General features: G+C 43.6%; 1 protein-coding gene across 2 annotated transcripts; it reads left to right on the top strand.

The window, feature by feature from the left end:
- Positions 1 to 286: 286 nt before the first annotated feature.
- On the top strand, positions 287 to 3,317 carry LOC121580248 (translation initiation factor IF-3, mitochondrial). 2 transcript variants are annotated; one of them, XM_041895304.1, is made up of 4 exons: positions 287 to 373; positions 715 to 1,178; positions 1,332 to 1,483; positions 3,059 to 3,317. In XM_041895304.1, the coding sequence occupies exons 2-4, from the start codon at positions 716 to 718 to the stop codon at positions 3,290 to 3,292; spliced, it is 849 nt and encodes a 282-aa protein (XP_041751238.1). In that variant the 5' UTR covers positions 287 to 373; position 715; the 3' UTR covers positions 3,293 to 3,317. The 2 variants fall into 2 exon arrangements, with proteins under 2 accessions (XP_041751238.1, XP_041751237.1); XM_041895303.1 differs by having other exon boundaries at positions 308 to 461.
- The last annotated feature ends 9,252 nt before the right edge of the window (positions 3,318 to 12,569 follow it).

The following is a 12,569-nucleotide window of genomic DNA, read 5'->3' as shown; positions in this document are numbered from 1 at the left end:
TTTTAAATGTATGCCATGTCTATGAGATTTGTTCTTTCGTTTGAAAGACCAATTGCCTCATGACCTATTCAAAATCTAGCTTAGATTTGGAATCACAAGGTTTGCTTAGAACATAATTTGATAACATTTAGTCTAGCCCATGATCAGGCTATTATAATCAGCAGCATCCTAGTTTAGTATTAGTAGCCAACACATTATTAATTATAGCCTAAGTTATGTAATAAGAAAGTGACTAGTTCGAACAACATCTAAAACTACAAATCAGATAATTATTCTGCGACTGTGTCATCATGCTGCGCCAAGAACTGTTAAGGAGACAGGACCCCATTTTCATGTTGTATGGAAATAAACGCCTCCCGTTGTAAGGCAATACGTATGTATTGAATTCACGTACAATATAAAGCTAAGTTTACATTTGTTCCTGTGTTCGACCTGCAAGCTGGCCGTCGCGTGCCTGAGCTGTATGTATTCCTAGCCCTGTACGGCACGTTCTGCACAAGCTGCTACTTCTCCCTGTCAAATATTGTTAGCTTAGCTAACGTTATAGCTAGCCAGGCTTCCATGTTTATCAACAGTGTGTTTTTGATGGTCTTTCACTTGCATTTTCTGACTTGTAAACGTAATTGCTAGACAAAAGTTACATTATTTTGGCAATAATAATGCCTAACTTCATGTTTGTATACTTCTCTCTTGCTCTCTGTGTGTTCTGCCCAGAATGTCTACTGCTTGTCTGAGGTGGGCTCTGAGCCATGCAGCTAGAAGTGTCTGTGGTGGCACTCTCAGCTCCTGGAGAACAGCCTCTGGGGCTGGGCTCCTATCATATAATGGGAGATGTGTGAGTGCATCATTGTCTTGGGGATGGTCTCCACTGTCCACCACAGTGGATGAAACTGAAGAGGGGCAGGTGCCTAAGAAGAAGAAGCAGGATCCCCGAGCCCGTGCCACCATTGGCAGTATTGGCCGGAAGATCCACCAGCGCCACCTGCAGGTGATCAGTGAGACTGGAGAGAACATGGGCACCATGCATCGAGCTGATGTCCTCAGACTGATGGATGAGAATGGGCTTAAACTGGTCCCTCTCAACGAAAACAAAGATCCACCCGTCTACCGTCTAATGACTGGCAAACAGATCCACGAGGAGCAGCTTAAATTGCGTGAGAAACAGAAAGCCAAGACAGGTGTGTAATATTTATCACATACACAACTACTGCCTTACATCACACAAATGCACATCTCTGCATTGCATACAGTGGTTATATCTGAATTCTGTAAAAGGCCTCCTCTCCTGTCTGATCTCTGAAAGCCAAACCATACCGTCATTCTCTCCACAGGCCCTGTGCAGGTAAAGGAGCTTACCTTTTCCTCTGACATTGGTAACCATGATCTTCTAACCAAGCTGAGGCAGGTCCAGAGCTGGCTGGACAAGAAGCACCATGTCAGAATCACTCTGAGAACAGGGCGTGTGGAACATACACAGCCACTGGTGAGAAATATCTATATAGGATTGCTTTATTTTTACAGGTCTGATGCACATCACCTAAAAACACGTCCCATATACAGGTTCTAGTCACCCTTCTGTAGTTTCAAAGATGCTTTAGAGATGCTTTTATTAGGTATGTATAATGACTACTACCATCTTCATTTATTTCATCTCCCTAACAATCTCATGGAACTAGACAGAACATATACTGTATATCCATTAGAATTTCAACCAGTAAACCTCCCATTTTGAACCTAAATGTGTCAACCTGAACACACCAGATACCTCTTCGCTATTCTGTAGTTGAAACCAGCAAAATAGTAAGACAGTTGGTTTTGAATTAAGAACTCTATATTTTTTAAATGCAAAAATATACATTAAATTCGATATGTACACATATACTTTCCTTTTGGCAGAGCAAAGAGATTCATTAGCAACAAACATAAACCAGGCTCAAACATGTATTACTTATACAGTGCCCTCCATAATTATTGGGACAGAGACATATTTTTTGTTGTTTTGGCTCTGTACTCCAGCACTTTTGATTTGAAATGATACAATGACTATGAGGTTAAAGTGCTGTCAGCTTCAATTTGAGGGTATTTTCATCCATATTGGAAATTACAGCACTTTTTGTACATAGTCCCCCCATTTTAGGGGACCAAAAGTATTGGGACAAATTCACTTATGTGTATTAAAGTATGCAAAAGATTAGTATTTGGTCCCATATTCCTAGCACGCAATGACTACATCAAGCTTGTGACTCTACAAACGTGTTGGATGCCTTACGGCTAGTCCTGAATGAAAAGGGAATAATGATGAGTGAGAAAGTTGCAGATGCACAAATATCATACCCCAAGACATCCTAACCTCTCACCATTACTATAACTGGGGAGGTTAGCATTTTTGTGGGGGTATGATATTTGTGGGTCTGTAACTTTCTCACTCATCATTATTCACGATTCATTCAGGACTGTCCATAATCATGGTAGCATCCACATTAATGTAGAAATGTTTAGAAACATTATATTCTGACTCCAAAATGCTAAAATATATTATTTACCATTCATTTATATTGGGCACAAAATAATCTGAAACACAACTGAAACAAACCGCAAATGCATCCAACAAGTTTGTAGAGTCACAAGCTTGATGTAATCATTGCGTGCTAGTAATATGGGACCATATACTGAACCTTTGATTACTTTAATACACATATAAGTGAATTTGTCCCAATACTTTTGGTCCCCTAAAATGGGGGGACTATGTACAAAAAGTGCTGTAATTTATAAACGGTTCACCCAATATGGATGAAAATACCGTCTGCACTGACAGTCTGCACTTTAACCTCATAGTCATTGTATAATCCAAAGTGCTTGAGTACAGAGCCAAAACAATAAAAAATGTGTCACTGTCCCAATAATTACGAAGGGCACTGTAAATATTTATCTTCTTATTGTGTATGGAAAAAGGAGTGTGCCCTTTTGTCTGTACAAGGACTCCATGTTAACTTTCCTGAGATGTGAAAGTATGGACAGATCAAATGTTAATGTTGTGCTTTTATGGTTCTGACAACAGGACACAACCCTGGAGCAGATGGTGCAACAGATAGAGGTGCTGGTGGGATTTGATTCCAAACCCAAAGTAATCCGAGACGGTAGAGCTGCCATGTGCATCCTGCGTCCACCCTCGGTGAAGGAACTCAAAGAAAGGAACAAAGGTGCAGCAGTGCCGGCCATTGATACCAACTCACAGCCCACCACATCACCTACTGCTCCCCCCACAGACCTCACACCAGACTCACAGCACTGAACTTAATAAATAGAATCAAACTTAACAGTTGTGTGTGTAAACTTATGAGCACAAAAACGAATGGAAAACAAAGGCCATGCCATATCCAGTTTTTTTTTTAATGAGGAGGGTGGTTGTCTGGAGTAAATTTACTCCAATTGGCACTGTAAAAGTAATACTGCAATATGGCAAAATCAGGTTAGGTGGTCATTGTTTGATTTCTTAACCAGAGTTGCAAAAGACTGTCCTGCAGAAGGGATACCAGTTCAATAGGCTCTGATCCAACATTGTTTGTTTGCTCTGACTGACCACTTACAATGGATTCTGATTGCAAAGCTACATGGGGCTTTGGACGACGGCTCTTCTTGAGCTTGTAACCACTCAGTCTGGAAACGAGGGATCGCTTGGGTCGAGGTTTCTTCTGTAGATATGAAAAATGGGTGGTCAGCTAATACAGGGCTGAAACACTCACAGATACATATAAACAAACAGCAATATATGCTTTAAACATTAACATAGGATGTGAGGAACAGCACAAAATGTAAGGTTTAAGAACTGGCTATTCAAAGTGTATGGTCAAATAAATGAACATATTCTAGCATACATGGAATGCCTATGTACAGTTGAAGTCGGAAGTTTACATACAGTGTGGAAAAAAAGTATTTAGTCAGCCACCAATTGTGCAAGTTCTCCCACTTAAAAAGATGAGAGAGGCCTGTAATTTTCATCATAGGTACACGTCAACTATGACAGACAAATTGAGAGAAAAAAATCCAGAAAATCACATTGTAGGATTTTTTATGAATTTATTTGCAAATTATGGTGGAAAATAAGTATTTGGTCACCTACAAACAAGCAAGATTTCTGGCTCTCACAGACTTGTAACTTCTTCTTTAAGAGGCTCCTCTGTCCTCCACTCGTTACCTGTATTAATGGCACCTGTTTGAACTTGTTATCAGTATAAAAGACACCTGTCCACAACCTCAAACAGTCACACTCCAAACTCCACTATGGCCAAGACCAAAGAGCTGTCAAAGGACACCAGAAACAAAATTGTAGACCTGCACCAGGCTGGGAAGACTGAATCTGCAATAGGTAAGCAGCTTGGTTTGAAGAAATCAACTGTGGGAGCAATTATTAGGAAATGGAAGACATACAAGACCACTGATAATCTCCCTCGATCTGGGGCTCCATGCAAGATCTCACCCCGTGGGGGTCAAAATGATCACAAGAACGGTGAGCAAAAATCCCAGAACCACACAGGGGGACCTAGTGAATGACCTGCAGAGAGCTGGGACCAAAGTAACAAAGCCTACCATCAGTAACACACTACGCCGCCAGGGACTCAAATCCTGCAGTGAAGACGTGTCCCCCTGCTTAAGCCAGTACATGTCCAGGCCCGTCTGAAGTTTGCTAGAGTGCATTTGGATGATCCAGAAGAGGATTGGGAGAATGTCATATGGTCAGATGAAACCAAAATATAACTTTCTGGTAAAAACTCAACTCGTCGTGTTTGGAGGACAAAGAATGCTGAGTTGCATCCAAAGAACACCATACCTACTGTGAAGCACGGGGTGGAAACATCATGCTTTGGGGCTGTTTTTCTGCAAAGGGACCAGGACGACTGATCCGTGTAAAGGAAAGAATGAATGGGGCCATGTATCGTGAGATTTTGAGTGAAAACCTCCTTCCATCAGCAAGGGCATTGAAGATTAAACGTGGCTGGGTCTTTCAGCATGACAATGATCCCAAACACACCGCCCGGGCAACGAAGGAGTGGCTTCGTAAGAAGCATTTCAAGGTCCTGGAGTGGCCTAGCCAGTCTCCAGATCTCAACCCCATAGAAAATCTTTGGAGGGAGTTGAAAGTCCGTGTTGCCCAGCGACAGCCCCAAAACATCACTGCTCTAGAGGAGATCTGCATGGAGGAATGGGCCAAAATACCAGCAACATTGTGTGAAAACCTTGTGAAGACTTCATTGCCAACAAATGGTATATAACAAAGTATTGAGAAACTTTTGTTATTGACCAAATACTTATTTTCCACCATAATTTGCAAATAAATTCATTAACAATCCTACAATGTGATTTTCTGGATTTTTTTTTTCTTCTCATTTTGTCTGTCATAGTTGACGTGTACCAATTATGAAAATTACAGGCCTCTCTCATCTTTTTAAGTGGGAGAACTTGCACAATTGGTGGCTGACTAAATACTTTTCCCCCCCACTGTACACCTTAGCCAAATACATTTAAACTCAGTTTTTCACAATTCCTGACATTTAATCCTAGTAAAAATTCCCTGTCTTAGGTCAGTTAGGATCACCACTTTATTTTAAGAATGTGAAATGTCAGAATAATAGTAGAGAGAATGATTTATTTCAGCTTTTATTTCTTTCATCACATTCCCAGTGGGTCAGAAGTTTACATACACTCAATTAGTATTTGGTAGCATTGCCTTTAAATTGTTTAACTTGTATCAAACATTTCGGGTTGCCTTTCACAAGCTTCCCACAATAAATTGGGTGAATTTTGGCCCTTTCATCCTGACAGAGCTGGTGTAACTGAGTCAGGTTTATAGGCCTCCTTGCTCGCACACACTTTTTCAGTTCTGCCACAAATGTTCTATAGGATTGAGGTCAGGGCTTTGTGATGGCCACTCCAATACCTTGACTTTGTTGTCCTTAAGCCATTTTGCCACAACTTTGGAAGTATGCTTGGGGTCATTGTCCATTTGGAAGACCCATTTGCGACTAAGCTTTAACTTCCTGACTGATGTCTTGAGATGTTGCTTCAGTATATCCACATAATTTTCCTTCCTCATGATGCCATCTATTTCGTGAAGTGCACCAGTCCATTTTGCAGCAAAGCACCCCCACAGCATGATGCTGCCACCCCCGTGCTTCACGGTTGGGATGGTGTTCTTCGGCTTGCAAGCCCCCCTTTTTCCTCCAAACATAACGATGGTCATTGTGGCCAAACAGTTCTATTTTTGTTTCATCAGACCAGAGGACATTTCTCCAAAAAGTACCATCTTTGTACCCATGTGCAGTTGCAAACTGTAGTCTGGCTTTTTTATGGCGGTTTTGGAGCAGTGGATTCTTCCTTGCTGAGCGGCCTTTCAGGTTAAGTCGATATAGGACTAGTTTTACTGTGGATATAGATACTTTTGTTGTTCTGGGATTGATTTGCACTTTTCGCACCAAATTATGTTAATCTCTAGGAGACAGAAAGTGTCTCCTTCCTGAGCGGTATGACGGCTGCGTGGTCCCATGGTGTTTATACTTCCGTACTATTGTTTGTACAGATTAACGTGGTACCTTCAGGCGTTTGGAAATTGCTCCCAAGGATTAACAGACTTGTGGAGGTCTACAACTTTCTTTCTGAGGTCTTGGCTGATTTCTTTTGATTTTCCCATGATGTCAAGCAAAGAGGCACTGAGTTTGAAGGTAGGCCTTGAAATACATCCACAGGTACACCTCCAATTGACTCAAATGATGTCAATTAGCCTATCAGAAGCTTCTAAAGCCATGACATCATTTTCTGGAATTTTCCAAGCGGTTTCAAGGCACAGTCAACTTAGTGTATGTAAACTTCTGACTCACTGGAATTGTGATACAGTGAATTATAAGTGAAATAATCTGTCTGTAAACAATTGTTGGAAAAATTACTTGTGTCATGCACAAAGTAGATGTCCTAACCGACTTGCCAAAACTATAGTTTGTTAACAAGACATTTGTGGAGTGGTTGAAAAATGAGTTTTAATGACTCCAACCTAAGTGTATGTAAACTTCTGACTTCAACTGTATATTCTTACCTGTTTCTTCCGTTCTGGATCATGGTGACACTGTGGCATTGTAAGCTTTGCTGTGAACTACAAAGTTTTCTATTAAAGGGAACATAGGTCCATATATCCATGTTATCACTACTGTAATTAAAATGTGTGGGAACCACTCTCTCATTCAAATGCACCTCCAGAGATACAGGAGCTGATTTTGATGAAATAGAGAGGGGAATCTGGTAGCAACACAACAGGACTATGGTCAGGTATCCATACCTTCATGGCAAAGGTCTTTCCACAGCCTTCAAGGGGGCAGGTGTAAGGGCACTGCTCTTCATGGAAAGAGCTGATGTGGCTCTGCAGGTTGAAAGGCGCACCCCTGTTTCCATTGATCATCCTTGAAATGTTTCTACAACTTGGAGTCCACCTGTGGTAAATTCAATTGATTGGACATGTTCGGGAAGGCACACACCTGTCTATAAAAGGTCCCACAGTTGACAGTGCATGTCAAAACAAAAACCAAGCCATGAGGTCAAAGGAATTGTCCGTAGAGCTCAGAGACAGGATTGTGTCGAGGCACAGATCTGGGGAAGGGTACCAAAGAATGTCTGCAGCATTGAAGGTCCCCAAGAACACAGTGGCCTCCATCTTTCTTAAATGGAAGAAGTTTGGAACCACCAAGACTCTTCCTAGAGCTAGCTGCCCAGCCAAACTGAGCAGTCGGGGGAGAAGGGCCTTGGTCAGGGAGGCGACCAAGAACCCGATGGTCACTCTGACAGAGCTCTAGAGTTCCTCTGTGGAGATGGGAGGACCTTCCAGAAGGACAACCATCTCTGCAGCACACCACCATTCAGGCCTTTATGGTAGAGTGGCCAGATGGAAGCCACTCCTCAGTAAAAGGCCCATGACAGCCCGCTTGGAGTTTGCCAAAAGGCACCTAATGACTCTCAGACCATGAGAAACAAGATTCTCTGGTTTGATGAAACCAAGATTGAACTCTTTGGCCTGAATGCCAAGCGTCACGTCTTGAGGAAACCTGGCACCATCCCTACGGTGAAGCATGGTGGTGGCAGCATCATGCTGTGGGGATATTTTTCAGCAGCAGGGACTGGGAGACTAGTCAGGATCAAGGCAAAGATGAACAGCGAGATCCTTGATTAAAAACCTACTCCAGAGCGCTCAGGACCTCAGACTGGGGCGAAGGTTGACCTTCCAACAGGACAATGACCCTAAGTACACAGCCAAGACAACGCAGGAGTGGCTTCGGCACAAGTATCTGAATGTCCTTGAGTGGCCCAGCCAGAGTCCGGACTTAAACCCAATCGAACATGTCTCGAGAGACCTGAAAATAGCTGTGCAGCAACACTCCCCATCCAACCTGACAGAGCTTGAGTGGATCTGCAGAGAAGAATGGGAGAAACTCCCCAAATACAGGTGTTTCAAGCTTGTAGCGTCATACCCAAGAAGACTCGAGGCTGTAATCGCTGCCAAAGGTGTTTCAACAAAGTACTGAGTAAAGAGTCTGAATACTTATATAAATGTGATATTTCCGTTCTTCACCTGTGTGAGGTAAAACAACATTTTAGCAGTTCATCTCCTACAGGGCTCAGTGTCACTACCAGACAAGCCAGCTGCAGGATCAGGAGATAAACCTTACCTCTGTGCACTTTCTCATGAATCCGTAGTTTATTGGGGAAGTGAATTGTTTCTCGCAGCACTCAAAGGTACATTTATAAAGCCAGTGAGCGAGAAAGACAAAAAGGCAGATATTAGTATCAAAATCTTGCACTGATCCCTATGAAGGGTTCTTCTCTAGACCACAAAGCTAGGAGTACCAGGCATGTTCTGTACTGGGTTAAAATATGCATCGATATTCAGTTCACAGGGCTCAAATCTGTCATCCAGGACATCCCTTTTCAACCAACAACATGGGATAATACCATTAGTAAACCAATCTCCTTAATTTACTAACTGAAAATAAGGTAGTTTGGTGTGTTGCTGACACTCATGTGACTTGAGCTGAACACCTTTCCACATCCCTCAAAGCAAATGACACATCCGTAAGCAAATTACTGCTTTTCATAATACCTGTGCTGTGTTCAACCAGAAAACTGACAAAGGCCTACTGAAAATGTAGTAATAAGATAAACTCATACGGTTTCTCCTCATGGTTGAGTTTACGATTAAGATGTTTCTTCAAATTGTAATTTGTGGTGAAGGCCTCTGTGCATCCATCTACTGTACATCTGTCAACAAACAGAACCACACAATTGTAGCCAGAACTCCTCGTACTCAATTTGTCTGAAATGTCTGCACTCGCGGGCTAAAAAACACAAATACTCAGCTGTAGGGTCTCTCACCACTGTGGCTCAGCTGGTGCCAAGCTAGGTGGTACTTGGTGCAGAATGACTTGTCATAGCCGTCATGTTCACACACAAATGGTTTCTGCAAACAGAATACAGCAGAAATTGAAGCACAAATGGTAGAGGAAAGAATTGTTGGTGTGGTGGCATTAAATGCACAATGCCAATGTGGGATATTTCCCCCATTCAATAGTCATTCCAATTAATACCAATTGCATTGATTCTTGAAGAACAATAACATAGCTAGCTAGCTATGACTTTTACCTACAACAAGCTTAGTAGAACGAGAAAAAAATGTCTTCCTCTGGTATTTATGTTCTGTATATACACAAAAATGGTAATCTCATGGAGTGTCAGTCCTTGCATCCACAATGAATTTGAGAGGGGTTTCATTCCCCCAGCCCCCGCCTGGCTGACACAACTCACAGTGCAGGGAGAGCTGTGACACACTGGTCTGGACAGGAGGCTGTTGTACATGCAGTATTCACTCAGAAATTGAGATGACGCATTGATTGGTTCTGTGTGGGTGTTTGAGCGCGAAAGACATGGAGACACGACATCTCGCTTCCAGACAAGCTAAACACCTTCTTCGCCCGCTTTGAGGATAACACAGTGCCACTGACGAGGCCCACTACCGAGGACTGTGGCTTCTCCTTCTCCATGGCCGACGTGATTAAGACATTTAAGCATGTTAACTCCCGCAAGGCTGCCGGCCCAGACGGCATCCCTAGCCGCGTCCTCAGAGCATGCGCAGACCAGCTGGCTGGTGTGTTTATGGACATATTCAATCTCTCCCTTTCCCAGTCTGCTGTTCCCACATGCTTCAAGATGGCCACCATTGTTCCTGTACCCAAGAAAGCAAAGGTAACTGAACTAAATGACTATCGCCCTGTTGCATTCACCTCTGTCATCATGAAGAGCTTTGAGAGACTAGTCAAGGATCATATCACCTCTACCTTACCTGTCACCCTAGACCCACTTCAATTTGCTTACCACCCCAACAGATCCACAGACGATGCAATCGCCATCGCACTGCACACTGCCCTATCCCATCTGGACAAGAGGAATACCTATGTAAGAATGCTGTTCATTGACTATAGCTCAGCATTCAACACCATAGTACCCTCCAAGCTCATCATTAAGCTCGAGGCCCTGGGTCTGAACCCCGCCCTGTGCAACTGGGTCCTGGACTTCCTGACGGGCCACCCCCAGGTGGTGAAGGTAGGAAACAACATCTCCACTTCGCTGATCCTCAACACTGGGGCCCCACAGGGGTGCGTGCTCAGCCCCCTCCTGTACTCCCTGTTCACCCATGACTGCGTGGCCAAGCACGCCTCCAACTCAATCATCAAGTTTGCAGACAACACAACAGTAGTAGGCTTGATTACCACCAATGACGAGACTACTACAGGGAGGAGGTGAGGGCTCTGGGAGTGTGGTGCCAGGAAAATAACCTCTCACTCAACATCAACAAAACAAAGGAGATGATCGTGGACTTCAGGAAACAGCAGAGGGTGCACCCCCCTATCCACAACGACGGGACCGCAGTGAAGAAGGTGGAAAGCTTCAAGTTCCTTGGCGTACACATCACCGACAAACTGAAATGGTCCACCCACGCAGACAGTGTGGCGAAGAAGGCGCAACAGAGCCTCTTCAACCTCAGGAGGCTGAAGAAATTTGTCTTGGCACCTAAAACCCTCACAAACTTTTACAGATGCACAATTGAGAGCATCCTGTCGGGTTGTATCACTGCCTGGTACGGCAACTGCACCGCCCACAACCGCAGGGCTCTCCAGAGGGTGGTGCGGTCTGCCGAACGCATTACTGGGGGCAAACTACCCGCCCTCCAAGACACATACAACACCTGATGTCACAGGAAGGCCAAAAAGATAATCAAGGACATCAACCACCCGAGCCACTGCCTGTTCACCCCGCTATCATCAAGAAGGCGAGTTCAGTGCAGGTGCATCAAAGCTGGGACCGAGAGAATGAAAAAAAGGTTATCTCAAAGCCATCAGACTGTTAAAAACCCATCACTAGCACATTAGAGGCTGCTGCTGCCTATTGAAATCACTGGCCACTTTAAGAAATGGAACACCAGTCACTTTAATAATGTTTACATATCTTGCACTACTCATCTCATATGTACAGTGAGGGGAAAAAAGTATTTGATCCCCTGCTGATTTTGTACGTTTGCCCACTGACAAAGAAATGATCAGTCTATAATTTTAATGGTAGGTTTATTTGAACAGTGAGAGACAGAATAACAACAAAAAAATCCAGAAAAACGCATGTCAAAAATGTTATCAATTGATTTGCATTTTAATGAGGGAAATAAGGATTTGACCCCCTCTCAATCAGAAAGATTTCTGGCTCCCAGGTGTCTTTTATACAGGTAACGAGCTGAGATTAGGAGCACACTCTTAAAGGGAGTGCTCCTAATCTCAGTTTGTTACCTGTATAAAAGACGCCTGTCCACAGAAGCAATCAATCAATCAGATTCCAAACTCTCCACCATGGCCAAGACCAAAGAGCTCTCCAAGGATGTCAGGGACAAGATTGTAGACCTATACAAGGCTGGAATGGGCTACAAGACCATCGCCAAGCAGCTTGGTGAGAAGGTGACAACAGTTGGTGCGATTATTCGCAAATGGAAGAAACACAAAATAACTGTCAATCTCCCTCGGCCTGGGGCTCCATGCAAGATCTCACCTTGTGGAGTTGCAATGATCATGAGAACAGTGAGGAATCAGCCCAGAACTACACGGGAGGATCTTGTCAATGATCTCAATGCAGCTGGGACCATAGTCACCAAGAAAACAATTGGTAACACACTACGGCGTGAAAGACTGTAATCCTGCAGCGCCCGCAAGGTCCCCCTGCTCAAGAAAGCACATATACAGGGCCGTCTGAAGTTTGCCAATGAACATCTGAATGATTCAGAGGAGAACTGGGTGAAAGTGTTGTGGTCAGATGAGACCAAAATCGAGCTCTTTGGCATCAACTCAACTCGCCATGTTTGGAGGAGGAGGAATGCTGCCTATGATCCCAAGAACACCATCCCCACCGTCAAACATGGAGGTGGAAACATTATTCTTTGGGGGTGTTTTTGTGCTAAGGGGACAGGACAACTTCACCGCATCAAAGGGACGATGGAC

Source organism: Coregonus clupeaformis, chromosome 13 (genome assembly GCF_020615455.1).
Source record: "Coregonus clupeaformis isolate EN_2021a chromosome 13, ASM2061545v1, whole genome shotgun sequence".
In the NCBI taxonomy this organism is placed as follows: domain Eukaryota; kingdom Metazoa; phylum Chordata; class Actinopteri; order Salmoniformes; family Salmonidae; genus Coregonus; species Coregonus clupeaformis.
This window is presented reverse-complemented; position numbering and strand designations above follow the sequence as displayed.